The 27,104-nt window shown below is 38.6% G+C and overlaps 2 protein-coding genes across 2 annotated transcripts; one reads left to right on the forward strand and one right to left on the reverse strand.

Moving 5' to 3' along the window:
- Positions 1-612: 612 nt before the first annotated feature.
- Positions 613-7,585, reverse strand: ppp1r3ab (protein phosphatase 1, regulatory subunit 3Ab). The gene is made up of 4 exons (XM_042496604.2): positions 6,620-7,585; positions 5,677-5,744; positions 5,468-5,565; positions 613-4,804 (listed from the first exon to the last, which is right to left on the reverse strand). Exons 1-4 carry the CDS (start codon positions 7,510-7,512, stop codon positions 1,700-1,702), a joined length of 4,164 nt encoding a protein of 1,387 aa, XP_042352538.2. The 5' UTR covers positions 7,513-7,585; the 3' UTR covers positions 613-1,699.
- A 4,633-nt stretch (positions 7,586-12,218) lies between these two features.
- On the forward strand, positions 12,219-26,486 carry LOC121949779 (forkhead box protein P4-like). Its single transcript, XM_042495538.2, has 15 exons — positions 12,219-12,371; positions 15,167-15,271; positions 16,561-16,647; positions 17,073-17,172; positions 17,781-17,958; positions 18,400-18,504; positions 20,259-20,346; positions 20,776-20,913; positions 21,687-21,879; positions 21,987-22,057; positions 23,358-23,459; positions 23,570-23,691; positions 24,661-24,730; positions 24,843-24,973; positions 26,125-26,486. The coding sequence occupies exons 1-15, from the start codon at positions 12,219-12,221 to the stop codon at positions 26,252-26,254; spliced, it is 1,773 nt and encodes a 590-aa protein (XP_042351472.1). The 3' UTR covers positions 26,255-26,486.
- The last annotated feature ends 618 nt before the right edge of the window (positions 26,487-27,104 follow it).

The raw sequence follows: 27,104 nt of genomic DNA on the forward strand, positions 1-27,104 counted from the left end.
AGGGTCCAAAATGACTCCAAATGACTTTGGTAATCCCCTGACTTCTCCTCTAGCACCAGCATGGCTCAGCAACTACTGGATGTATGTCCATGAAATTTGGAACCAACGACTGTGTTTCTCTAACAGTGTACTATAGGAACTTTTCAACTATTGAAATTGCGTGGTCAAAATTTTATGACTTTAATTTTTCCAGTTCTTTGGTTCATGACCAAATACATAGCCTTGCATCGCTAATTCCCAAATGCTAGAGCAAATAAAATCTGACTTCATAGATTCATCTGGTTCTTAGGCTACTACATACCTGCAAAGCCAAATACATTCTTTTGAGCCTCAGCTGAACTTTATGTATAAAGTTAATCATAATAAGTGAGAATGCTAACATACTAAACTTATCTGCTAAACAAGTTGTAATTGTGAGCATGTTTGCATGCTGACCTTGTTTAGCTCAAAGCACTGCCTCATAGCTGCTAGCACGATTATAGGCTTATTTCTAATGCACATGGTTGATATTATAATGCAGATATTTATTCAAATTACTGTCATTCGACTACTGATGATCTACCATTACTTCTGTATCACTTACAGCAATAAAAAGCCATTCAACACATTAAGTTATTTGTCTAAAGTACGATTTATTCATTCCAGACTTACGAAAACTAAATGTATCCTACACAAACACAATAATTTTTAGATGGCATCCAAACACACAGCACACTGATGAGTTAATTTGAAACTCAAAAATGTAATAACACTCTGCAGAACTGATCAGTGTGAGCAATGGTCCATATAGCCTGTTGTCTGAGTTAACACTAAGTTTTATGTACAGTAAAGTATAAAGAAAATTGGTTCATACTCTTGACAACAGAGTTACTCCCATAGGGAATATACAGCATTTATTCTGATATGTGCCATATATACTTTAAATCAATGCCCATTATCGTTCACTGTTGTGTGTCTTCCTCTAACCTCAGTATTTGTGTAGTTATTGTTCAAAGATTACAGATGAATATGAAATGGTAGTGTGAGCATATTGCAGAAAGAGAGCTTTAAATTTACTAAGCCTTTGTATCAGAACTTTGACTAGTTCACTTATAAACCAACCCAGCTGTCAAAAAAAATGTTGGCATTGCATTTTTGCTAACCACGGGTAAATTACTTTTGCACGGTACTATGTAGAGGGTACGGTGAAACTTGACATTTCTTTATGTGTCAACAACACTGTGAGGTTTAGGCACAAAACCCACTAAGCTATAAGGAAAAAAAGATCATGTTTGGGCTTAAAATACGCAGCTTTGGTGTTACAATCCCGGTAGGAAATGCAGCAATGTCTAAATGTTTGTTAAAAAAAAAACAGCTTTTCATGGCATTATTCTTGATGGAAAAACAGCAACAAGATGCTGAAAAACACCCAGATTCAGGAGCTAAAAAGTACTGGAAAAGCAGCCACAGGTTGCTAAAAACACTATCTTCTGGGAGTTAAAAAGCTGCAAGAAACACATCTACAGGTTCCTAAAAAATACCTAAATGAGGGGGCTAAAAAGCTAATGGAAAAACAGCAACCGGTCACTAAAAAACAACCAGTTTTGTTGTTCATTGGTCTTGAACAAGGGTCTGTAGTTTATGAATTATACAAATGTATAATATTTGTGGTTTGCTAAGTGCCAACATTTTCTTCTGACAGCTGCACAACCGAATTACTTTAATTCAGCCGATTCTGTTGTTGTTTTTGTTGTTCTGGCTGTCTGTCTCCCTGATAGAAGAGCCAAACCGCTGACATCAAATAGAGCCCAAGGCAGGCAAGAAAATCATACCGGTGGGCCACAACGAAAAATACCACCAAGAAGGTGGCATATAACAATGTTTTTGAAATGTTGCTGCAGGAAAAAGTCTCTTTCCACCATGAAACGGTTCTATTGATGCTCTCCTGTCCATTTGACGCTGGCAGAGCTGCAACTGTGGGTTGAAAGTCTGCCATCTCCATGTCTTCATGATTGTCCAGAAGGTGGCTAAGGTGTTGTTCTTCATCCAGAGACTCACTGATTGATGGCATGGGTATGGAAAGCCGTTTGCTTCTGCTCACAGAGGGCCTTTTGCCCACACTGAAACCTATATCTTTGTTCCTGTCTTTCTGGGCCTGAGCCCCAGCATGAACAGCCCTCAGACAGTGCATGTATAACTCCACCTCGTCATCTGAATCGGACTCTGCCGAAGCACTGTCATTGCTTTCTTGGTCGCTCTCAGGTTCATCTCTCAAAATGCATGAACTTCCTTCTGCAGCAGCGGAGTCACTCTCATCACTCTCAGCTCTTGTTAGGTCATGTGTAACAGTCTCAATGCTGTGGAAATATTTGTAAAGATGCATTTCATTTGGGATGCGTCCATTTTTCCCTCCTGTATTGTCTTTGTCAATTGCTCTCTTGTCCTGCATGTTGTTCACCGGAGCAAATAAACCATCCTCAGGCTTGTTTTGTGTGATGTCTAATCTCTCTTCAAAACACACAGCTTCATTCACCCTGTCCTCGATTATCATGCTCTCTGACTCTGCATCTACAACCTCTGACTCTCTTGTCTTGTCAACAACAATGCCCTCTTTTTCTTCAGGATTTTCCTCCTCAAAGTTTTTGTCCTTTGGTTTTATCTGATACTCCCACTTCATCTCTGCGTCATAGTCATCTTTCAAGTCTATTTCAATTTCTTCCCTTTCTTCTATCTCCTCTCCCTCTTGACTATTCATCCTTTCAATATTGATCTCTTGTATGAATGTAGAGAGTTTGTCTTTCTCAGTTTCTGTCTTCTCTTGTTCCTCTCTTTCCTCTTCTTCAATCACTTCAGATAGTTCTTCCTCTCCAGCTATCTTTGTGGCTTGAACATATTCCAGTTCTTTCTCAACTTCCTCTATATGTTCTCCAGTCATTATCTCTGTCTCTTCAATTGTCTGCTCTTCCTCTAAAACATCTGAATCTTCAGCCTGGTTCTCTTTTTCTCCTGCAGCAGTAAACTTCACCATTTCATCCTCCGTCTTCTCTTTTTCTGTCACTGTTGTATCTCTTTTTTCTGATGTCGTCTCTGTCCCTGCGTCGTCCAGCTGTCCTTGGTCCTTCTCCACACTTTCTGTCTTGTATTCCTCCCCATCTGGTAATATGTTGCCCTCCTCTTCTTCAACCATCATTTCCCAGTTTTTGACCTCAGTGGTGTCTAATAAACAAAAATCCTCCTGTTTTGACACCGCAGCTTCCATTTCACGATGCTCTGTTTTTTGTGCGTCTTCATCTTTCAGCTCCATGAGCACATCACCATGTATGTGATTATTTATCACTGTTTTAGGTGTTGACTCAGCTATCTCTTCAACTGTCTTAAATTCATCTTTACACAAGTTGCTCACCACTGCATTTCCGTCCTCCACATCATTAGTTTCAGGAGATACCTGCAGTGATGTGATATCATTTTCCTCCACAATTAAAAAACAAGAAATGTGGCTATTCTCAGTTTCCCTCGTAGCTGAATTACTGATGTGCTCAACATTCAAAGCTGCAGATCGATTATCTTCCTCTGAAAGGCCATTGGCTGTTGATAAAGCTGTTTTGCCAACAACATTGTCTTTGTTTGACTCCTGTACACATTTGCAATGGTTTGCTCCACTATCACTGATCTGTTGGTTTGTCTCATCACTAACATGCTCTGATACACTCTCAGAGGGTTGACAAGACATAAATGAGGCTTCTGGGCTGGTCATGACATCAGTGTCTGCAATTGATTCATCTTCTTTAGTTTGTCTGCATGTATGCTCTGGCAGTTGGACATCCTTGGTTAGATTATCATCCTTTTCTTCTACCTGAATATTTAAACTCGCTATGTGCATTTTTGAATGCAACAAATCCGTATTTAAAACATTTACAGTATTTGGATGTACCTCTGTGTCTCCTGATATCATTTTGGGAACCATGCAACTCTGGTCTGACTGCATAATATCAAGTGGATCCTGCAGAGTTTCTGTATAGTCCACGATATTGTTTGCTGTTGTGCTCAAATTTGTTTCGTCTTCTTTCATGGGAGGACTATTTGCAGCCGCTGACTCCTGAGTTTCAATTGCATTTCCCTGAACTTTGTCATTGTTATCTCTCACATCTGTTGGCAAAGTGCAGCTAGTCTGTCTCTTTTCAGTGTGAGGATAACTTTGAGTTGAGATTCCAACATCCAGTACTGAATTTCCCAAATCACAGACGCTCTGACTTTCACTTCCCACTCTGCCAAATACCTGATGATACAACGGAGCCACAACAGTTCCAAATGTGAAGCTGTTGGTCTGGCCCACATGGCTGCTCACTGCTGAAATAACGCTGTCAGCTGGTTCAGCTGCTTCAGCTGCAGCATTGCTATCCTTAGCTTTTGACACAGACTTGTTGATATTTTCTGCAGGAGCAGGCTCATCATTTGAGGGGTTGCTTGGGAAATCTGTGGCACTTTCACCTCCTGTTAATGTTGCCGAGTCGGCCAAACTGCTGTTATCAGATTTCGCTGCTTCACTATTCGACGTGTAGTCTGGTGACGTATCATGTGTAACATCAAGCAGGGGTTCACTGCATGTTTCCAGTGACACAGAGGCTTCTGATTTACTGATCCCTTCAGTAAATGATCTCACATCTAAGTGCTTTTCCTCTGAGGTTTCTTTTATAGTGACCTGTTTTACTTCTGAAGGTGATTCATCTCTTCCAGTGTCATTTTTCTGAGAAAAGTAGTCCCTCACCCGAGCCATCCGTGCAGCCCTCCTGCGACTCTTTCGGCTGCAGTTCTGTCTGCTCTCGGCCTGTTTATCAACAACAGGGATAGATTCATTTCAGTTTGCTCTCGCAGCAATTGTGCTGTTTTAATAAAACAGATAGCGGGTGACATTTAAAGTTGCATGTTACACACTAACATGCTCTGGTTAAATAATATCCTTGATGGAATTTTGATTTCGAAGATAAATTACTAAAACAGTATTAAAATAGCATGCATGACAAAATATGACACACTGTGGAAGTGCAAGCGGCACGCACAGTGTCCTTTAGGTGCACGGTACGTTATGTCTCTCTGGTGCTACTCAGGTCCCAGTCATGTGATATTCTCTCCGAAAGTGCACTAGGGGTCATGTCCAGTTTTCAGTTTCTCCTGATCCTCATGAACACATCATGGTGTTTTTAAACTCCCTTTTATAATGCACCAAACTTGTCAAATATATCTTGACAATAGGAGACTGGTAAACAATCCGACAGAATTTGTGGTGTCTAATGAGAGGGAGTTAATATTTCAGAGCAATTAGTTTGTCGCCAAATACTTAACATGCCAATACACTTGAGTTACAAGCACATATTTATTGGAAAGTCTAAAGACAAAGCATTAAATGTATTAGTAAAGTCCACTGTTACGTCTTATTTTATATGTGCCAAAAGAGAGTATTTCTTTTTTCTTTTCTTTTTTTTTAACTCACCAGTAATTTCTGCCGCTCTTCCTCTGATGCTCTAGACTGGCCATCAGAAATCTGCACGTCTTTCATAGCATCAGCTTTCCCTTCATGTTTTGACACAACTGGAGAAAAGAGACATTTTACTTTTACATTGAGGCAGCACTACCACAGCCAGGTTTTTAAAATTCCACAATTATTTTCTTAATTTCACAATCAGCAAAATAAATATTTACCTGTTGCAATGTTTTCCTGTTTTGAAGCTTCCACTGGTGTAGCATTTTCCACAGTGGAGAAACTCTGACTGTGAATGGATAAAATTGTGATCAGACTTAATCAGTGTGCCTGTCTTATATACTTTCATGTGACTATCATCAAACCACTTATGGCGACAATGGTGAGATACATCTTTTTGGTTAAGAAATAATAACAATAAAATAATTTTGCTGATGGTTTATTAGTGCAAGATGTTAATAATCTATATTAATGTTTCTTTCTATTCACAAACAGCCTGTACTGGTTGCACAATCCCTGCACTTTACCAGATTAGTCAGTCCTTCGTATTATTCATTCAGTTGTATAGACAGTAACAGTAATCTGACATTATTTGCCTCAAACTTAAGGAAAAGACAAACCTCAAATAAATCCACATCTACATAAACCTGATTGGATAGTTATCTTCTATTCTGTTTATCTTATCAAGGCTTATTGAAAAGTAACAGCTTTCATACAATGATTAAAACAATTATAGTCCAGCTGTTACAACAGATTTAACAGAACCCAAATGTCAGTCATGTCAGTCATTTTCTGTAACTGCTTGTTCTCGTAAGGGACAAGCGGTTACAGTTGTCTTTGGACTGTGGGAGGAAGCTGGAGACCCCAGAGAGAACCCACGCAGACACAGGGAGAACATGCAAACTCCACACAGAAGGGCCCCTGCCTGGACCGAACCCTGCTCAAACCAGGATTTGAACCAGGGACCCTCTTGCTGTGAGGCAACAGTGCTAACCACAAAGCCACTGTGCTGCCCAAACCCAAATGGTATGTCAGAAATTGTCCAGTCTGAATTTACTCTTCTACCTAGGGCATGATGGACAGTTCTCCTGACTGTGTATAACTTTTATACTTAAATTATGTTTCATTCTGTCTAAAAACATCATTAACACTTAAAATCCTCACCTGGCAGTCTTTAGGCAACTCTTTTTGTTCATACTCTCCTTCTGTGGTTTCTCTTTCCTCTCCTTAACTCTCTGGTGACAAAACAGCACGTAGTTCCTGTCATTATTGTTGGCCCAGAACGTCCCCAGCGGAGTCTCATACCGCAGACAAAAGTCAACTCTGGCTCCCTGCTCCCCAAACGGGGGCACTAAGGTGATCTTAAATGAGAAAAGGTCCATGAGACTGTCACTGGAACCGATGTACTCTGCCAGGAGGTCAAAGTGGCTAGACCAGGCATCCAAGGTGGTTCGGATGTACACTGCCTTATTAAAGGAGATGTTGAGGACACGGATGACCCCTTTCAGTACTGTGGTCCCTGGAATTAACTCGATGGTCTCCAACTCCACTTTTTGCTCTCGCACTTTGACAAACAGCTCCTCAGTAGACAATGGGAGTGAGAAAGTGAGAGGGGACAAGAAGTATTCTTCTGTATCTCTACCTTTGCCCTCAGAAGAGTCACATACAGGCAGTATTAGATCATCCCAAGTGCCAAACTCCTTCACTTGCACTAAACTGAGGCCCTTAGCGTCTGCAAAGGACACTCTCCTGGAGCCCAACGGAGGTGGCTCAAACTCAGAGTCCTCGTCACTGTCACAGCTCCTTCTTCGTGGTAGAGGAGAAGATTTGGGCCTGATGCCAATCACCACCTCACAGTCATCATCGTCCACATCCACAGAGCTCAGGCCTGGCACTCCTAAGAGGCTACAGGCCCCAGAAACTCTTGGTTGCCCCACAAACTCCATGGGGCTCTCTGTAGGAGAGTCAGCGGGAAGTGAACTGCAGAGCGTCTGCTGCTGGCAACTGACATTCAACATGCTCCGACTTAACAGATGGAGTCGAGTTACAGATGACATTGTTGCAAGGGCCAGCACTATAAATAGTCCAGAAGGGACTTAAACTATGTACAGTAGTCTGAACTCAGGGGAGAAAATATCATCCTCCTGCCCATCAGACGCACAGCTTTTGTGTGATAAAATCTATAATATAGACTGATAAATACACAACTTCTTTATACTGCAAAAGAAGTCCAACGCCCTAAAGTTTTGTGGATGTTGTTCTGATATAACTATTAAATTTTCCCTTGGGGGCTGTAATGCTATTTGTATAACAAGCATGAGATTTACCATGGCAGCTATTTGTTGCTTTTGGATCACAGTGGGTCACATGAGGTCCAAAACAGAACAAATGGCTGTCACGTACTGTTTATGCCTCCAAAATAATTTCCACTGACCAATCCCTGACTCTCTGATGGTGAAATAACTGGGAAAGCCTGATAATATGTAGGAAACAACCACATAAACTCATTCTTTTATCTGCTTATCCATACCAAGATTTTTCTGCAGGTCAGTTACAAAGCTTACAGTCATGAATTGTGTTTGTACAATATCCTGTGTTTATCTCACAGCTGTGACAAAGTGGCATGTCCAGCTAAGGACATGACCAAAGCTGTTAGTCCTCAGTCTCACTGAGCAAATAAAACACATATTTTAGCAGTGAGTAAGAGTATTAACAGAGGAATGGTAAACCCCCTCCTTTACTGGTTATGAACAGTATAAAGACATGTAAAAGCTGCCTGGGTGATAACAGTTTTGTCCAGCAGGAAAGAAGCTAATTGTCATATGTTGTGGGATCTGATACAAACAGGATACTTCAAATTTCAATGCAATGCAGTGACCTGGAAATAAAATAAACCATGAATACAGAGAAAGGAAGACAATATCTCACAGATACTTCAAACATGAAAGAAGAAAAAGCGGGATGTGACTTCATGAATGCATCTACAACAGAAGAGAGCAGCGAAGAACTTTTGGTGCAAAAAAAGTCTGCAACAATGACAGATGCTGTCAGTTGCTTTGACAGCACCATCACCAGCCCACCACATCCAGCAGAAAACAACACGAGCTCCTCAGAGAGTCCTTCCTCTGAGGACACACAGCTGTTGTCAAAACCCTCGCTCTCCTACATTGCCCTGATTGCCAAAGTCCTCCTGTCCTCCCCGTCCAAGAAACTCAACCTGGCATCCATCTACAGAGCAATGGAGGAGCAGTTTCCCTATCTGAGGAGCCGTGGTCCAGGCTGGAGGAACAGCGTGCGGCACAACTTGTCCGTGAATGACTGCTTTGTGAAGGTGGGCCGCTGTGAGGACGGTCGGGGCCATTACTGGGGGGTCCACCAAGCTCACCTGAGAGACTTCCAGCAGGGGAACTTCAAGCAGTACAGGAAGAGCAGGGTGAGGAGGGAGAGGGGACAATGTGAAAAACCAGCAGGGTGTCTGACTTGGATGGAGACCAGCTGCTTCCTGGGAAGCTTCTATGAGAGCAAATGTTTGGGTTGTGTGGAGCCACAATGCCCTCTGCAGGAACCAAGGAGGTACCAGATGAGTTATTGGGACTGGATCATACCACGCTATCAGCCGTGGGGTGTCAGTGCGGACTGGACACAATCCCCCAGCTGGATAAGACGTTACTACTTTGCAGAGAGGCTACATGACTCATGTGGCAGGGCTACAGCTGGGAGAGGGCACAACAGTCAACCCTTGACCTCCAGACTGAACTGCTGGGAGATGATTGACCCAGTTCTGAAGGGCATGACAGAGTCATATGACGGTGGGTTCATGGCACCACCAGTACAAGAGCTCAGGTTTCCTGGCTGCTGGTGTATGTCTCCAGTCATTAAATACTTAATAACACCTTTTCCTCACAAAGCCAACTTTTAATTTTATCAGTAAACTGTCTTTGAGTAGTTTAAGGAAAAGAAAAACAAAGTGGAGACTACATGAAAAGCTTTTTTCCCCCCCTGTTTCTAATATTCAGAAGATATTGTCATGACACTTGAATCCTCTTAAAATGATCACATCTCTTTGAGTCAAGATTGATCACTATAAGCAGATGATTATTATAACTTTTTTTTTCTTAATTCCACTGTGAGGGGACTTCTTGATCACTATAATTGAATTATTTAAACATCATTTGCATAGGCATGACTATGCCCTGAACATTTTGATCCATATAAGCAGTTAATCATTGTAACAATGACTAGACAAGACTAGTTACTTTTGTAGCACATTTTGGCAACAAGTCAATTCAAAGTGCTCTACAAAAAACATCAAAAGCATCGAGACCAAGTCCAAAAGAAAGACATTATAAAAGAACATTTAAAACAATCAGAAATGACATTAAAGAGAAAATAAGATAAAATTAGACTTCCTCAATACAGGAATAAAAGTTACACTGCAATGAAAGTTATGTATAAAGCAGGAAACTTTCAAAAAATTGTCATCCTTGATCCAGACCTACAGTTTTGTTGAAGTTTGTTGTTAAAGCCGGACAGAGCAAAGTGGATTCCACTCTACTGTTTTCTTTCAATGAAAACTAGAGGGCAGGTAAATACAAATCCAGTAGGTGGCAGAAAGTTACCTTGGTAACAGTATCTACAATTCAATCATTGATTGCTCTTTCTTTCTTTGACAGATTTTTTTGAAGAGAGATTCGGCCTCTCTGCTTAACTATCACTTATATGAATGCATCTCGTCTAAATGTGCAGCATTAAGCCTTATTAACATGGTGCAAAAAGCTTCATCTTGTTGTGTAGAGTCATAGCTATGCCATGTTATTTTTTCATTCTTATGCCTTGTCAAGAGAAAAACACTTAACACTGTGTGTGTGAGCAAAAATATGAAATAATGTATTCAGGATCTTTTTTCTTTACCTTGATATCCCTCTCGTTTGAGGTATAATAGCTCCTGACGCTGGAGCAGCCCAGCCTTTGGTCTTCATCATCTTCCTTTGTCATGCCCTCGCAATCTGTAAAACATATTTTGCAAATAAGAGCCCACATTACAAGAAGAAACCGTAGGAATATGATAAAGGTTTCTAAAAGAGGAAAAGACAGAAAAGAGTTTTAAAAACATGCAGACATGACTGTGCAGAAACGTTCCCTACAAAGTTCTGAGTCACCTCAGGTATTGTTTGTCATTGTAGTTTGGTTGAAGTTTTACACTCTAGGGTACACTGCATTTATCAACAGCCAAAATTAAAACACTTTTATTTGTTTTTTTTCTAAGATGTACTGATATGCTATTCAAATAAAAGTGCCAACAATACTGTAAATAGCTCTTTGATAACAGTTTGACAGATGTGTAGCTGCAGAGTTCTTTTTGTTGTTGATACTGCATATCTAAATAAAGTCACAGACAACTATACTTGTCCTTTCTCAAAGCGGATCCTTTGTTTTAATCATGAAAGACAATAAATTATGCTTGTTTTGAGGCATTTTGTTTTTTAATATTGAGTTGTGTATGCCTATGAATATCAGCAAAGAAGAGCAGTGGCTGCAAAAATGGATTTGTACTGCAAACGTTTTGAAATCAGTGCTTTACAGATGTAATATTTATTGGTTCATACAAAATGTAGAGGACTTTTCACACATGCAAAAAAAATCATCACTCCAAATGTGGCGACCCTCACCAGGTAAGCTTCAGCCTAAAATAAAAAAAAAAGGATTTATAGCTTTAGCTGTTTTTCAGTTTTTCACATCCCAGTAATCATCTACCATTCTCAGTGTCTAATTCACTGGCTGACACTGGGACTCCTCCCCCTCAGGTAGACACACAACTCCATCAGTTCTCTCCCATTCTCACTCCAAATTGCATGACTTCAAGTCTGAGACATCAACTCTGCCTGGCTGTTCTGAATTCATCTTCACCTTAACGGTATGTAGCTTTAACATTATTCTGACAGACAAAAAGGACACTGGGAGCTTTGATCAGATTTTACCTCGTGTATATTTCTAGAAGTTCAAACTTAAAGTTAAACTCCTTTTCATGCTCACTTGTAGAGATAACAGGCTGTATTTCACAGCACTCTTGCATTTTTGTAGGACTTTTCTTAGCCTTTAAGTTTCTTCTTCATGCACTGCCGAGGTAAATGAGGACATGGAATGAAAAGTAGAGAAAAACTCTATGTAAGCTTTCCTGAATCTTCATGCCCTGCCAATAAGAAGCGACACTGACTTTATTGTGTTTCAAGTAACACTGATTTGAGTCGTGATACTTTAAAATTATAGTAAGTGGCACTATACAATGAGTATTTTATGCATGTCCAACTGTTGACAACATGACAAAAAACTCAACATGCAAGTGTGTCAATAGTATTTGTGCATGAGGTGTGGATGATGTTAATACCCAGAAATTGGCATTTTTTTAATGTGACTTAACTATGCAGAAATGCAAATGCTTTTTGATGTTCCACTCACAGACAATTAAATTATTCCATGGAAATCACCTATATAAATGCACTGGATTTCAAAGTTTGAATTATTTTAGTTGTGCAAAGGATGCTTTTATTTTGATTATATTTCTTCTCTCTCTTCTATGTCCTATTAACCAGCAACTGAAAAAGCTTTCCTGTCATTCTGTCTTTCTTTTTTTTCCCATTTTTTGTTTGCCATGTCTTTTTTGCAAAGTCCCACAAACATGTAATTTAGTAATTATGCTGAACTGAATCTACAATGTCTGAGTATTACATTTAATGTAATGTTTTCTTTTAGGATCCAAGCTGGGATGCCTGAGTCTCCTCTTAGTCCCACAGCAGCCCGTCAAACCCCAGCCAGCAGCCTCCTCAGTCACACGGACGTTGGTGCAGAGCGAGTAGCAAATGGGGACTCCTGCAGTGGAGTGAGCGGTGAAAACTGGCAGAGTCTTCACCATAAACAGGTATCTTCATTTTCCCCCACAACCTCCCCCGCATCCTTCTCTTCGTCTTTCGTTACTTCTTCCTCCTCTTCATAAGAGCAGTCTTAGACAAACATATGTCAAGAGAAATACCAGCTACCATATTGGACGTCCTCTGACAGGATGCCAAAACCCAGAGCCTGCAGCTCTGTTGACAGTGGCCGGGATTTCATATGAGATCTGATCCGGGTTGGGAGTTGACACGCAGAACTGTGTTTGTCCTTCATTATTAGTTTGTGAGCCAGAGCCAGGGAGGAATAATTGTCCACAGACCCAGGCCAAACAGATGCAAGTGAAAGGCAAATAGGCATGACCCAACATAATTTTATGGTTGTCTGTTGTGATTCCATCCTTGGGAATCTTAATCTAGGGGATCAATAAAACAACCAAGATAATGAACGCCTGGTAGCCATCATTTCCTTCAGTCTGCTGTCTTGTCCTGTCAGTTTTGTTCTACTCTTTTATCTTAATTCACTTTTGAAATCAGTGCAAGGCACTCTACATGTGAGCTTACAGAATGTACAAAGCATTGTAAAGAGTCTGATAGCACTGACTGTAACCATGAGAGCTTACTATATAAATGTGATGTATTTGTAATTTTCAGTTAGACTGTAGTCAGTGACGATGTCATAACACTTTTGTTGCAATGTTACCTGTCTGCCAGGGTGTGATTCCCCCATAATAATGGTTTCTGACATGAGATATTTCAACCTGCAAACTCTGAAAATGTTAAAAATGAAGACGATTTGCAAAGAACACTGGTTTTCTCTTACGACAAAAATTAACGACTTCCATCTGTGAGGTATTTCATTTCTAATTGAAGCATCCAAAAATCTTACCCAGTTATTTGTAAATCACAGATTTCACTTATTCACTTATCAATCACTTATTTTAAAACAATTTTACTTTATTTACGATTTAGAAAAGACAAAAGAGTATAAGACAGGTGCTACAATTAGAAATTGTTTTCATTATTAATTAATCTGTTCAGTATATATATTTTTTATAATCAGTCCATTCAATATTTAATCAGTACATAATCAGAAAATCTCAAATTTTCTGATCCCAAATTGGGCTGGCACGATATCAGATTTCCCCTATATGATTAATGTGGCCGTAAGAATTCATGACAATAATATTATTGCAATAACGAGAGTATGTTGGAAAAATAAAATTATCCTATCAGTCAAATTAATCTTTAACTTTGTTTGTTTATGTATTTACTCAAAGGAATTACACACAACTCCAACAGCAGGGAGGTGAAGAGAGACTCTGTAACATCATCTGCACAAAATTGTACAAAAAGAGCAATTACACTAAGTGAATAAGCAGCTAGATGGCATTGGGGAAGGGAGACAAAACGAGAATGTAAAGAAATGGAAGCGACACCATTATGACCAGAGTGACCTCTTTAAATTTCTTCTTTTGTCTAATTAACTGACTGCAGCTGGGTTTAAGAGGTACACGGTGAGGTAAGGACTTCATACCCTGCGCATTTTTACACACAGAGGTGATTTTTTTATCAGACACAGACACATAAGCTGCATCCACTGTAGTGTTAATCAGTTAGAGTTTTGTGTGTAGTTTATTTAGTGGAGTTGAGTTTTGTAAGTTCTATTTTGTTTATTTTGGCAACACCACTTTTTCTTGTTCCCTTCACAGTAAGAGAATCTTTCTACTAAATTCAAATTTTGCAAGAAGGAAAATTGTTGCACATTTCTGCTTCTCACAATTTTGTCTGTCCTATGCTTTCGTTCTAATTGTTCTGTTACTGTCTCTTGTTCCTTTCATTCAAACCAATATTATATTTTTATAGATATGACAGAATAGTAGCAAACCCCCACATTAAACAGGCTGTAAATGCTTACACACATATAAGTCTTTTAAAAAATATGTTTTGTTTTGTTTTGTTTTTCTAATAAAATAAAGACCAAGTCATACAAGGAGTGCGGATCATTATGGCTGTTGTGCCAAAGTGTGAATTCTTCATCTGCTTTCATTGTTCTTAACTTTCTAGTTATCTATCAGTCTGGTCGAAATACAGTAGATATTATCTCAAAGGACAGAAGACAAAAATGACAAACTTGAGGTCCCTGATGTGTTCGTCTTTCATTACATCCTACAAGCCACTACGATATTACTCCAATATAGACACAGGGCTTCACTAAAACCAATGAAGAACATCAGGTCACAGCCTTTACACATGTCTGTATGCAGCAATTGATACTTTATACGTAGTAAATCAAGATATTGTTCAGATAATACATTATATTTTCCCAAAGAATTAATTTGAAACACTTGTGTTGTCTTTAGCAATATTTGTAAGACAACATGTCGAATTTGTAAGTGGCTTCTGTTGTTTCCTAATGCATTCACGGCAATTGCTGCTGCCCCTGCTTGAATACAAAAGGAGACAATCACTGTGTTATTTGTCACTCGATCAGTAACAGTGCAGATCGGTTATTATTCTGAGAGTGTTTGCCTTTATTAATACCCATACACTTCTATTAGGAGTCAAAACAAGCATGTAATTGTGTTGCTAATTAACTGGTCATCCTATCTCCCATCTCATTTTGGGTCAATGACACAATCCAGCATGATGGTGTTCACAAAAGGTTGACAGGGCTGTTTTGTAATTGGTTTGGAAAGATTCCCAATTCGATGGTTATTACTGTTTAACACCTGACACTTGCCTTCTGTCTCACTCACTCGTCCTCTTGCCTTCACTTTGTAGGCTGTGTTCCTCTATCATTTTATTCTTCCTCTTCTCCTTGCAGGTGTTTCTGGCTATGATGGCTCCTCAGCAGATGCAGCAGCTTCTGTCCCCAAACCAGCTGCAGGCTCTGATCCACCACAAGCAACAAGCTCTTCTGCTTCAGCAGGTATTTATACAATACTAACACTAATATAGGTACCACTTCTACGAATACACTGCAGTCTGGTTTACTGGACCGTGCATCTGCATAATAAATTTTTCGTTTCATGTATATAACTATTTATTATATTGGAATTACTGTAACTTAACTAAAGGGGTAAATGCAACACAACCTTAAAATTAACTATAAGTGTGTTAATGAAGTAAGAAGTTACAGTTGTCCTAATAAGTTTAAACTCAAGTACTATTTAATGTCAAGTTAAACAAAAAAATAGCTCATATCAGGGGAAGGGGGGTGGGGGGGTCGTGACAGCATAGTATCACAACAGTTTTGTGTGGTAATATCATATTGTTACAGAGGCACCAAGTATCAATTTTTATATTATATAATTCATGATTATTACAAATACAAATTAATTCCATTCCACTTTACATATTTTGCTGCAATAAAAATGACTGAAATTATTTAAACCAGCTAAAAAAATGTATTAGATAATAACGATGTTGATAGTTTTCCTTTGAGGACATATTTAGCAGTTGAAAAAAGGTAGGCTAATATTGCTAATTGTAATATACTGCAATATGTTTTATCGCATTACTCAGGATATTGCAAGATGTTTAAAATAGCAATAATATTGTAATGAAACATGTGTCATGATAATATTTTATCGTCTGGCTACTGGTGATTTTCACCCCTAGTTTACATCCTTCAAAGCAAGATAATTAGGTAACAAGTAATGATCATATGTGGGAACATTATTTTAGACAGCTGATGTAACCGCAAATCACTATTTAGATAAACGGCAGCTAATCTGGTGAACAAACTGGTCAGGTAAGCATGAGAAAAAATGTCCAAATGACCCCCCTAATCATTAAGTTTAGGCTAGCCGTGTAGCCTACCTGACCATACAATTTCCACCACTTATAAGTTATTTAGCATTTTTAACAAAGTCTCCTCTCGTCAGTGTCCCTATGACCAAAAAACAAATTTGTGTGTGTTTATGAAAAATAATTGTAAACAACAATAATTGCATCAAAACTGTGCCATATGCCTCAGATGTGCTCAGTGTTGGTAGTAGTCAAACAAAAGTTAAAATTTGTCTGTATAAGACCTCTAAATTCTCAAGGGAATAATTTTGGTGTTGGTTATTTTTAATTCAACATGTTAGACTATGTTTTACTTTTTTACTGATTTGACTATAATTGTTTCATTAAGGTCAATGTTTTTAATGTTTAAGTAATACTACTACTAATAATAATAATAACAATAGTAATGGTCCATCACTATCTTTCTAGCAACACCTGAAAGAATTTTACAAGAAGCAACAACAACAGATTCACCTGCAGCTGCTTCAACAAAAGCCCAGCAAAAAAGTCAAAGAGGTAAGTATTTATTTGTGGTCTGGTTTTTTGTTTGTTTGTTTGTTTAGTTTTATATATATATATATATATTCTGGTAAGATTCTGGTAAGATCAATAAATGTTATCAACTGAAAAATTATTTCTGGTCTAAGTGGCCTTTACGTGACACAAATAATGAAAACATAGTTTAATAGGATGGATGGAGGAAGATAGGAGATCCAACAGAAATTTCTAAACAAGTAAGAACATTTTTGTGTGATTTGTTACTTGTTTTTGTAATTTGAGAACAATTTTTCTTGACAAGGTTGTTTAAGGAAGCCATAAGAGATACAGTATAATTATAGGATCAGTACCTGGATCAGCATCAGGAGAAAATACAGTGTGAGCAAAGCTTCACATGAATAGTACCTCACTTTTCTGTAAAATTTTTCCTCTTCGTCCTCCAGCTCCCTGCACAGCAGCTCGTGTTCCAGCAGCTCCTCCAGCTTCAGCAGCAGCTCCTCCGGGTGCAGGGACCAGTCCTGTCCTCTCCTGCTCTCTCTCCAGGTCATTAAGATTCATTTTCCTCAGTAGCAGAGTCTATTGAAAGCAATTGTGATAACAGCTGTTTACAATAAGGTTATGATATCATGTTATATCATATCAAAAGGACACAAAAAGACAAATATTGACATCTGATACAATTTTGTCCCAGACACATCCACACAGGAAGATTTGTTTCTTGTTGATTTTATGTTCAGTTACATAACTGCACTAAGTTCAAAAGAGATCGCAATGAAAGACGAAACCTAAAAGTAGACAATTCATCCTTACTCATAATTATAGCCGTGATAATTATTCCTGGATTACAGTCAAGAGGTGACATGAGGTCACAAGAAAGATCTGCTCTCCCCGTCTTTGCTCTCAAGCTTTGAGATGGGAATAAGTAGACACTGTATGAATTTAGAGCACAGACAAAAGAATGCAAGTGTGAACAGCAAAATAAATTATACTCACAAAATAGTAAATATCATAATTCTGGAAAAATATGCACAAGTCAGCTGCCTTTAAGTATTATGTATTGATCATAAGCCCCTCTTATCTTTGCAGTCAATCAGTATGTAAAATATGAATTTAGAAATGTACAAAATGCTGTATGTTTTCTGATGTTTTAGCTGGTCTGAGCCCTGCAGAGATGCAGCAGGTATGGAAGGAGCTCGCAAATGGAATAACTGAAGATAAAACCACACCAAAGGGCAATCAGGACTCTTCAGCTAACGACATAATGTCAACAAAGGTCACAGGGAGGCAGAGCGGTGACCAGCAGTCTCCCTCTCCTCGCAGGGCAGAATGGTATGATCTGTCTGTTCGTTCTGTAAAGTGATTGTGAAAACTGAGATGATACTGCTTCTCTCTAAACATCAAAGGCTCGTCATCTGTAGACATTTTCTTTCTCTTAAGGTGCAGGTGAGGAGCTGTTTTGCTTTCACAGCGAGACTTCACTTTTAATTCCCCTTGGGACGATATATTTTGTCTTGTTTGTTTGCTTTGTGTTCCACCACCTGAAGTGGTTCAGCAAAGAGAAAAAGTTTACATGACTACATGTCCCAAATCAAAAGTAAATAGTTTTCCATTTGTTTCTCAGTGCTCTCATCCACCTCTCTCTGTCATTTTCTGCCACCTGAAAAGAAAAGAAAAGCACGCTTATATCTGTTTTATTGCTGCTTTGCTCTCGTTTTGATGCGGTTGTCTGCCTGCTGTGGTTTTTTAATCATGACAAATCTTTCACTCCAGTGCTGTCAAGGCTGATCGCACTGCCACACATGCTCTCTACGGTCACGGTGTTTGTAATTGGCCCGGATGCGAGTCGGTGTGTGAAAACTTCAGCCAGTTCATCAAGTAGGTTTTAACTTATCTTAATATATTTCACTCTCTGACTCTTTGCACCTTTCTGATAATGATTTGAAAATTGATAATGATTGAAAATCCCACAGAAAATGTTTTCAGTGCAGGCTTTAAAGGTGGTTCTGAAGTGTTTTTAGTCCCAGTTTTGTCGCTATATTTAAGTTACAGAGCTGTACATCCATTCAATAAATCTCTAGTAATCTTTGATAAACACTGTAGTCAGATAACAACACTTATTACTGCTTGTAAAGAATATTTTTGGGGATTGTTAAGAGCTGGATCTAAAAAAAAAAAACATCTGCCCACTGCTCAACAAAACAAAGAAACAGATAAACAACAAAAAAACAGTTTGCCAAGTGGTAGTTTTAAATATTCCAGAATCTAGGTTATCAAAACTTACATATTGCCTTTTTTATTTTTTACAAGGAACGAAAAAAAATAAAAATATAAGAAAAGAAAAAGAAAAGAAAAATAGAAAAATTCCCAGTTAACACCGTTGTTTAGTGAGATAATTATGCAACCCACTTGCCAGAATAAATGTTGCTATTGTACGTTTCTGAAAACCACAGATAAGTTACATGTGCACATTATTATGTAGCAGATACACACTGTGGTTACTGTGTACTTTTGTTTAGTTACAAAAACCACTTGGTTATGGTTAAGAAAAGATCATGTTTTGGCTTAATTTTTCAGTTTTGGGAGCACAATCCCAGCTGGAAAAGCAGTAATATTTCAATGAAAAACAATCACTTTGTGTGCCACTATCATGGCAGAAACACAGCATTGTTTTCATGCTACTATCCAGTATGGAAATGCAGCAATGTCTCAATAAAAACAATTGCTTTTTTGTAGCGCTATCCCCACTGAAAAAGATGTATGGGGTGCCTATAAAACACCCACCTGTGGTAGCTAAAAAGCCACTGGAAAAACATGGATGACTTGCTAAAAAAACGTTTTTTGTTGTCTTTTGGTCTCAAACATTGCTCTGCAGTGGCCCCAAGCCTGACAGACATCTTAACCTGGTGACACACCATTCACCATCCCCTCCAACTCCCAAATGACAAAATCAGCTCAAATACTAATGCATAACACATATGAAACCTACAAATGCAACATATTTATGATTTGTAGAAAAAATACAATGCCAACATTTTTTTCTGGCAACTGGGCTGAGGGTTAACTAGGTAAAAGTCAGATTTATGGTGCAATAGACAGAGGTATCTTTTTTATCCAGACCAACAGATGAATATATGAGGTTATTAAACAGCATGAAGTGTAAAGGCATCTTTCACAAAAACTGATGCTTATCTCAATGTCTTAAAAGTAAGAATAGGACACAAGAGGCAAAAACTACTAAAATGTTAGTCAGATTAGATTCTCAACCATCACAATGTATTTCAATGGTGAAAACAGACAAAACAAATACACATCATGTAAAAACATCCACAGAAAATCCTGCAGCTCAATCCACTTCTCTGCCGTTGATGCATATGTTCAGCATTCAACATACGATTCTTACTTTGCCAAGAAATCATGAAATTCTGCACAAGTGGTTTGAATGAAGTTATTATATTGTTTTGATCAATTTTGACATTTTTTTTTTTTCAGCACAACTCAGGGTCACAACTGGAATCCATTGTAATAACTATTTTTGTGAAGGAGCGAGCTGCAGACCTTTCAGAGTAATTCATACTCAATAGAAAGATTTTTAGTCTACTTTACCTTTAATGCCCCTGTGTGTATTTCAGGCACATAAGCAGCGAGCACACTCTGGATGACAGAAGTACAGCGCAGTGCAGAGTCCAGATGCAGGTGGTTCAGCAACTTGAGCTCCAGGTAGGCGTGAGTCCTGTAAAGATGTCCAACAACAAAAGTTACATCTGCTGCTTGAATGTTAGCTATCGGGCATGCAGACCTGTCCTGCTCTGTTTGGGTCAAATAGGAAAAATATAATTTTGAGTTTACACTGTAAATAGTTTTAGTTTTACTGAACTATAGTATATTAATTTATTTTTAAAAATTGATATTGATAGAAGCAATAAGTGTCTGCAATGTGGGATACTTTCTTAAATTTCACCACCTAAACACTTTGTTGCTTGTGCTAAATATTCATAGCATTCTCCAAACACTGCCTCCTTCCTGATGTTTGACACTGAAAGATAATGTATATTCCAAAATGTGTTTGGTTCACAGCATTCCATTTCAATCTGTGTTCAATCTGCATCCACTCTGATGTCTTCCCCCTCCCTTCATCTCCTCCAACAGCTCTGCAAAGAACGGGAACGTCTCCGAGCGATGATGGCTCACCTGCATCTGCCATCTTTAGAGTCTCAGTCGATCTCTGCACCCGCGAGTCTACAGCTGCCACCGTCTGATACAGCTGCTGACCCACACTGTCTCCAGGTAGATAGTGTGCACTGATAGCTGGGTGAACAACAGAGACAAACTAAATGAGCCGTAAACTGCAAAGTATTTCAGAGCTGTAAGCAAAACTCCAAATATGTGGTGGAGAGTGAAAATGATCACATCCTATGAAGCGCTGATGAAGATACTGCCGGCCTGCTGAACTGGTGAACTTTTACAGTTGGATGAGTTGCAAAAATATGTTGCCATTTGCCACAAAAACATGGCTTAGAGGTAAACCTGCATGAGATGAGGGTCACAAATATTTGAAACTGCCCAGAAAAACGATGCCAGATTGAATCACAAATGCATTTCCTGAAAAACTTTAAAAATTTTGCACTTTTTTTTTTTTTTTTTTTACCATAACTTTCAATTTTTTTTCCCTTTGTTTAGATCTCCATCCTTATTGAGTCTGACTTGCTGCATGATGTGAGCGCTTTTTTCCCATTTGGTGCCCAGCTGTTGGCACCAGATGGCTGCCATTGTGTTTTCAGACAGCAGACATGCTCTCTATAATGCAGAAGCTAATCAGATGTTAATCTTGCAAATATTGCACCATAATCACAACACTCACCAAACAATTTCACCCTATAATTAACAATAATTGGCTTCCTTCTTTGTGCGATATTAGCGGAATCACCTCTGAGGAGGCGAATCAAATCGCTCTGTTACACTCTGTTAAAAAATCTCCCTCTCTGTTTTCTTTCTCTGTCAGTCTTTTCATTTCACTCCTTCCTTTGTTAACTTGGGTCGTCTGCTTGTGTCGCTCTCAGCTAAGTTCAGTCGCCGCTGCCAACAACAACCTGCCCTCGCTGAGTCCGTCAGACTCACCCCAGGTGTCCCCTCAGCCTCTGGCCCCCATCAGCACTCCATGTCAGGGGTGTAAAGAAGAGTCGTCCACTCATACATCATGTCCTGGGGCCATAAGACATCGCCATCAGCCTTTGGTCTACTCATTGTCTTCAGGTAAATTAAATACTGTAATCACTTTAATGTTCTTGCAGAAAATAAATTCACTCAAAATTCAAAACTTCAGAGCAAAATTTTAATTCTTAATTCTTACTGTCTTTCAGAAAATGAATATGAGCTTTACAAGAACACCGATATCAGACCACCTTTCACTTATGCAACACTGATAAGACAGGTACCGTCTATGACTCGGAATAGAAGTGATTTCTGTCTTTACTTAAAACCAGGGTGGGCAGTTTTCTGGCAAAGGAAAAACAAATAATTGAATTTGAAAATTCAGCCCTGCTTCTGCAGCTTTCCCCACTGTCCAAAGCCCCTTCTACCAGACAAACACAGACATATGATATGAGCTTCATACAGTAACATGTACGATTATTAGTCATTCATTTAAATCATCCCGATTTGTAATTATGACCCTGATGTCTTTATATAGCGGCAATTCTGTGAGAATTATCGTTTTGTTTTCATTGCAAACATGCTGACCTGTAAAACCCGTTGAGAAGACATACTGTAATTTCAGATTCTAGCTAACATAAACATAAATATGAATTAGCCACAGCCATTAACCTTTAGCTCCAATTAGTAGAAAGTTAAACTATTTGCAATATTTTCTCTTAATTTCTGGCACAATTCACTGAAATTGACACATTTTATTTAGATATTTTTCAGATTTTTTGGGGGGCCAAAGTCCTTGTCATGGGCTTGGTTTTCAAATGCTTTTTTTTTTTTTCTCAGTCGACTTGAATTACAATAAGCTCAGAGTTCATAAGAGGATTTTTGCCCAAAGATGCCCCCAAAATATAAAATTGCCTACCCCAGCTTTAACTTCGAACATTGTACAGTTGTTTTTGGGGTTTTTTTTGTTTGTTTGTTTGTTTTTGTAATTTACATCCTTTTTGAGAGTAACTGCACAATTTGTAGTTCAGATGCATCCAGATATTTTTTTCCTTTTACTCAGTCTTTTCCTATTTCTTATCATTATCAACGTTTTCATGTTAGAGAACTTTCTTGCTGATAAACAACCTCTCTATGTTCAGATAGAACAATTTTGATAGTCAGTTAACCATGTTAATTAAGTAACTTTTCAAGCAAAAATCCCATTTCCACTTTTTTAAATATGATGTTTGGTGGCTTGCTTTGTGGCCACTTTGTGATAGGGAAGATAAATATCTTTGGGTTTATTAGACAACAAAGGAATTTAAATGGGTCCATTTGCTATCTTCTCACATAATATGAACCTTATTTGCAGTCATGCATTTGCCTTGTGTCAGTAAAATGATTTCTAGTGAATTATCCTATATAAGGCATTTGATTCATTTAATAAGAAAATAAAATGATAATGTCAATAAGAAAATAAGCATCAGAGTTGTAAATGAGCGACTGTCCCTTCCCCCCTTGGATCAGAAGTGAAAATGTAAGGACTTTAATTTGGTCTGGTAGTGTGCTACAGTTTTTTTTTCCCATCCCATCTACAGGCTATTATGGAAACATCAGACATGCAACTAACACTGAACGAGATATACAACTGGTTCACACGGACATTTGCTTATTTCAGACGCAACGCTGCCACTTGGAAGGTATATCTCACCCCCACATATTTAACTGTGCGATCCAAGTCTGTGTCATATCCTATTTATACAGCATGTATTCAGTAATATCTCCTTCACTCTGATTTTCTCTGAATCAGAACGCAGTGCGCCACAACCTGAGCCTACACAAGTGTTTTGTGCGCGTGGAGAATGTGAAAGGTGCAGTGTGGACGGTGGATGAGGTGGAGTACCAGAGGAGGAGATCCCAGAAGATCACAGGGTATGGTAGATGACTTCCTGTTTACCACAGTGCTGGTATCACATCATCATTAGCAGCAAAATGTATTTTAGCTAAAAAAAAATCAGTATCAGTTAAGTGGTTGCTCTAAAATGTTTAACTATATTTAACTTGCCGCAATAAGCCGTTTCCGACAGAGAAATGAATCTGTTATTTATACTCTTCAAAGCCACCAGACTCCATTGAGAAAAACATTATTTTTATCTTTTATAACACAGGAGCTGTTGGTCTGCTGCTGCACTGATCAGTAATCAGTATTTTTTTGTTATTGGGTAACTTTGATGTTTTAAGGGTTAGTTTAGATTTACCAAAGTCACACAATACCAAAAACAGACTAACTGATCAAGGCACTGGCAAACCAGCAATTCACATGTGTTACAAGGTAAAATGACTGTTTTTGTCAGGAGTCTGGTGGCTTTCTAGAGAGCATTGTTGGATATAACTGCTTCAGTGCCCTGGAAAGGGATGTTGATGAAAATATTCTAAATATGGCAAACTATTAAATTGATTGACTATTTTAGGTGTCTATTAAAAATATTTTGCTACCCCTGTCCACAGCAGGAAATTGCTTAGCTTCTGTGGCGGTACTTTTAGACCTCAGTTTAATAAACAAAAATGAATGAGTCAAAACTGACTACATGTATAATCCCTGCTGCTTCAAAATAGGTCCTATCTTGCCTCCACAGTGGTGCACACGTTTGTTTCTTAATAATAGGCCTCAGTAAATGAATGACACATATGTTCGGACTGATCCTGGGGACAGTTTCAAGGCTCTTTCCTGATTGTTGTTCAACAACTGAATTATTTGTCATCATAAACGACCTTGCCTCAAACTATTGCTGTTTACCATGTTGTGACTTGTGAAATATGGACAAAGTATTGATTTGCTTGTCATGAATTAGACATAAATTGTGTCCATTCTGAATTTCTGTTACCTTTGTTATTCCTCAGGAGTCCATCACTGCTAAAAAATGTGTCATCCAGCCTTGACTTTGGGACCGTTCTGAACGCCAGCTTACAGGTGAGAGGATGTGTAAAAGTCCACCTTTCAAGCCACTGCAGCACCAGTTCTTGATTTGAGTAGTCTGAAGTGGTTGAGGTCGCTGTTTGATTCCGATCAATCTTCTTTTTAGACGGCACTAGCTGAGGCGTCACTGCCGGGATTCAAGAAGGAGTGTGTTAGCAGAAACTCCCGCAGTCAAATACAGGAGAACAATGCAACAAACAGCCACAGTAAACAAAACTTTTCTTCAAGAGTCCAACAGTGAGTATTGTTTATTGTAAACTCCAAAAATGCAAATCTGGGGTGGGTTATATTTTGGCATCACTGGGCAAATATCCCATAATAACTTTTTAGCATATTGTTATTGAGGTAGTCTGAGAGAAAACTGGACTTCCCTATCTCCTTTTGGCTCTCTTTTCAGGCTTTAGAAAAATAAGGCTGTGACGGGACACTTCCAATCACAAGTCATTTCAGAGATTTCAGATGCATGTCCCTTTGGTAAAAGCCAGACTCAATGGCAAAGACTCCTGCTGAGAAATTGGCTTTTCCAGTATTGACAAAAACTGCCAACATTGCAAAGCAACTCAAAATAAGGAAGATGGACGTATCAAAAAGATAGTGTAAAAGAAAGTCATACAACAAATGAAATAAAACACGTGTTAATGTCGGTGTAGCATTTCAGAGATGGCAAGAAAATGTTGCTAGCATTCTTCCTAACTGGAGTCAAAGGCCCACAGCTGCAGCTAATACAAGTTCATGTTTTTGTAGCTACAGAGCCTTGTGTCACAGTTTGTCTTAGCAAAGGACTTTACAGGGACGGATCATCAGTTAACAGCTGTAGCAATTTGAATCCAGCGGGGCAGACCTAACTCCCTGCCTGATCAACAAACTTTCTGTTGCTGCCCTTACACAGGTTAGATCCAGTGCTGCTGCTGGCCAACAGCCCGCTGTGATATCCAGTGCTACGGGGTTTCCGTTGGCTGAATTCAGCTTTGTACAGCTGCTTACTGAGGGTCCGTGTTTTGAGACACTATCCTCCTGGGCAAGCAGTCCACATTGGCTGGGGGGAGGCGGAGGGAGCGTAGGGTGGCCTGCTAGCTAATTCTAGCCTCATCTGTGGTCTGATAAACAGAGAGGCAGGGCAAGAACGGGCTAAGTGAATGTGTTGCATGCATTCTACAATAGATTAAAATGAAATAAATCATTGTGTGGGAAACAGTGAGTTTCTGTATGACGCATGTGCATATGCCCGTGGTTGTCTGGTGTGAAGGGCTTAGAACAGAGAGCTGCAGGAGGGGGGTGTTTATATAAATTCTGCTGTTTTTGCCTTTTCCCAAATAACTGCCTTTCGTTTCTTTTGCATTACTGGTGTGTGGCAATAATGTATTGAAATGTCTTTTTACCTTGCTCAGGTCTCTGTTCCACAAAGACAAAGCGCTGAATCTGAATGACCAAGAATCTCTGATGCCAACAGTAAAAAAGGTCAGTCTACAGCAGGACGTGACTGAAGATGATGATGAGCATTTGTTTGACCTTGAATGACAAAAACAATGGTTCCAGACTCAGAAATAACAAGTTTCAGAGCAGTTTAGTCAGCCTATGTGGAACATTCAGGGATGCACACCATCTTAACTTCACGTTAATCTACAGTGTATAGAGCCAGGCTGCCTGAAATACTCACAAAATTAATCAAAGATATTCAAAATTGTGGTTTATTATATGGTTCATATATTCACACACACACAGGAACTTTTTTTTGTCATGGATGTTTACATGTCTGCCTGCCACAGTGCACTGTTTTTTGTTTGTTTTTTTTTACATTTCTATCTTAAAGAAAAGAAAGTGAAATACAGTGCCACTTGTGGTTTTTACACTTGATTTACATGTTTTTTTTTGTTTGTTTTTTTTTTGCTTTTCTGATTATCTACAGATAAAAAAAAATAATAATTAAAAAAACAGTTTAAAAATATAATAAAAGGACCAAAAGTTCTGATAGTTAAATATGTGATTCAGAGTGTATTCAAGCCATACTGTTGCTGACATTGTAACTACCCAAACAAGAAAGTTATGATTTTTTTTTAAATGAGAACAAGAGCAAAATAAGTGCATCATGGCAAGCATCAATTTTTTTATTTTTTTTTTAAAAAAAAAAGAAAAACAGTAGAATTTTGGGATTTGATATTCTGAAGGAAATGTGTGTCCTTTTCACAATGAATAAAGTAAATGACTGCCTTCAAAGGCCAAAAATACAGACGCATTAGTTATAATATGATGTAAAGAATAAATGTTTTGTCTGTTTATTGTAAAAGCTGACAGATTTAACACCAGGTGAATGTGAATGTTACATTACAGCAAAGAGAGAGATGCTTTGTAGTGACTGTTTTCTGTTGAT

Source organism: Plectropomus leopardus, chromosome 7 (genome assembly GCF_026936395.1).
Source record: "Plectropomus leopardus strain MGB_pleo_1.0 chromosome 7, ASM2693639v1, whole genome shotgun sequence".
Taxonomy (NCBI): Eukaryota; Metazoa; Chordata; class Actinopteri; order Perciformes; family Serranidae; genus Plectropomus; species Plectropomus leopardus.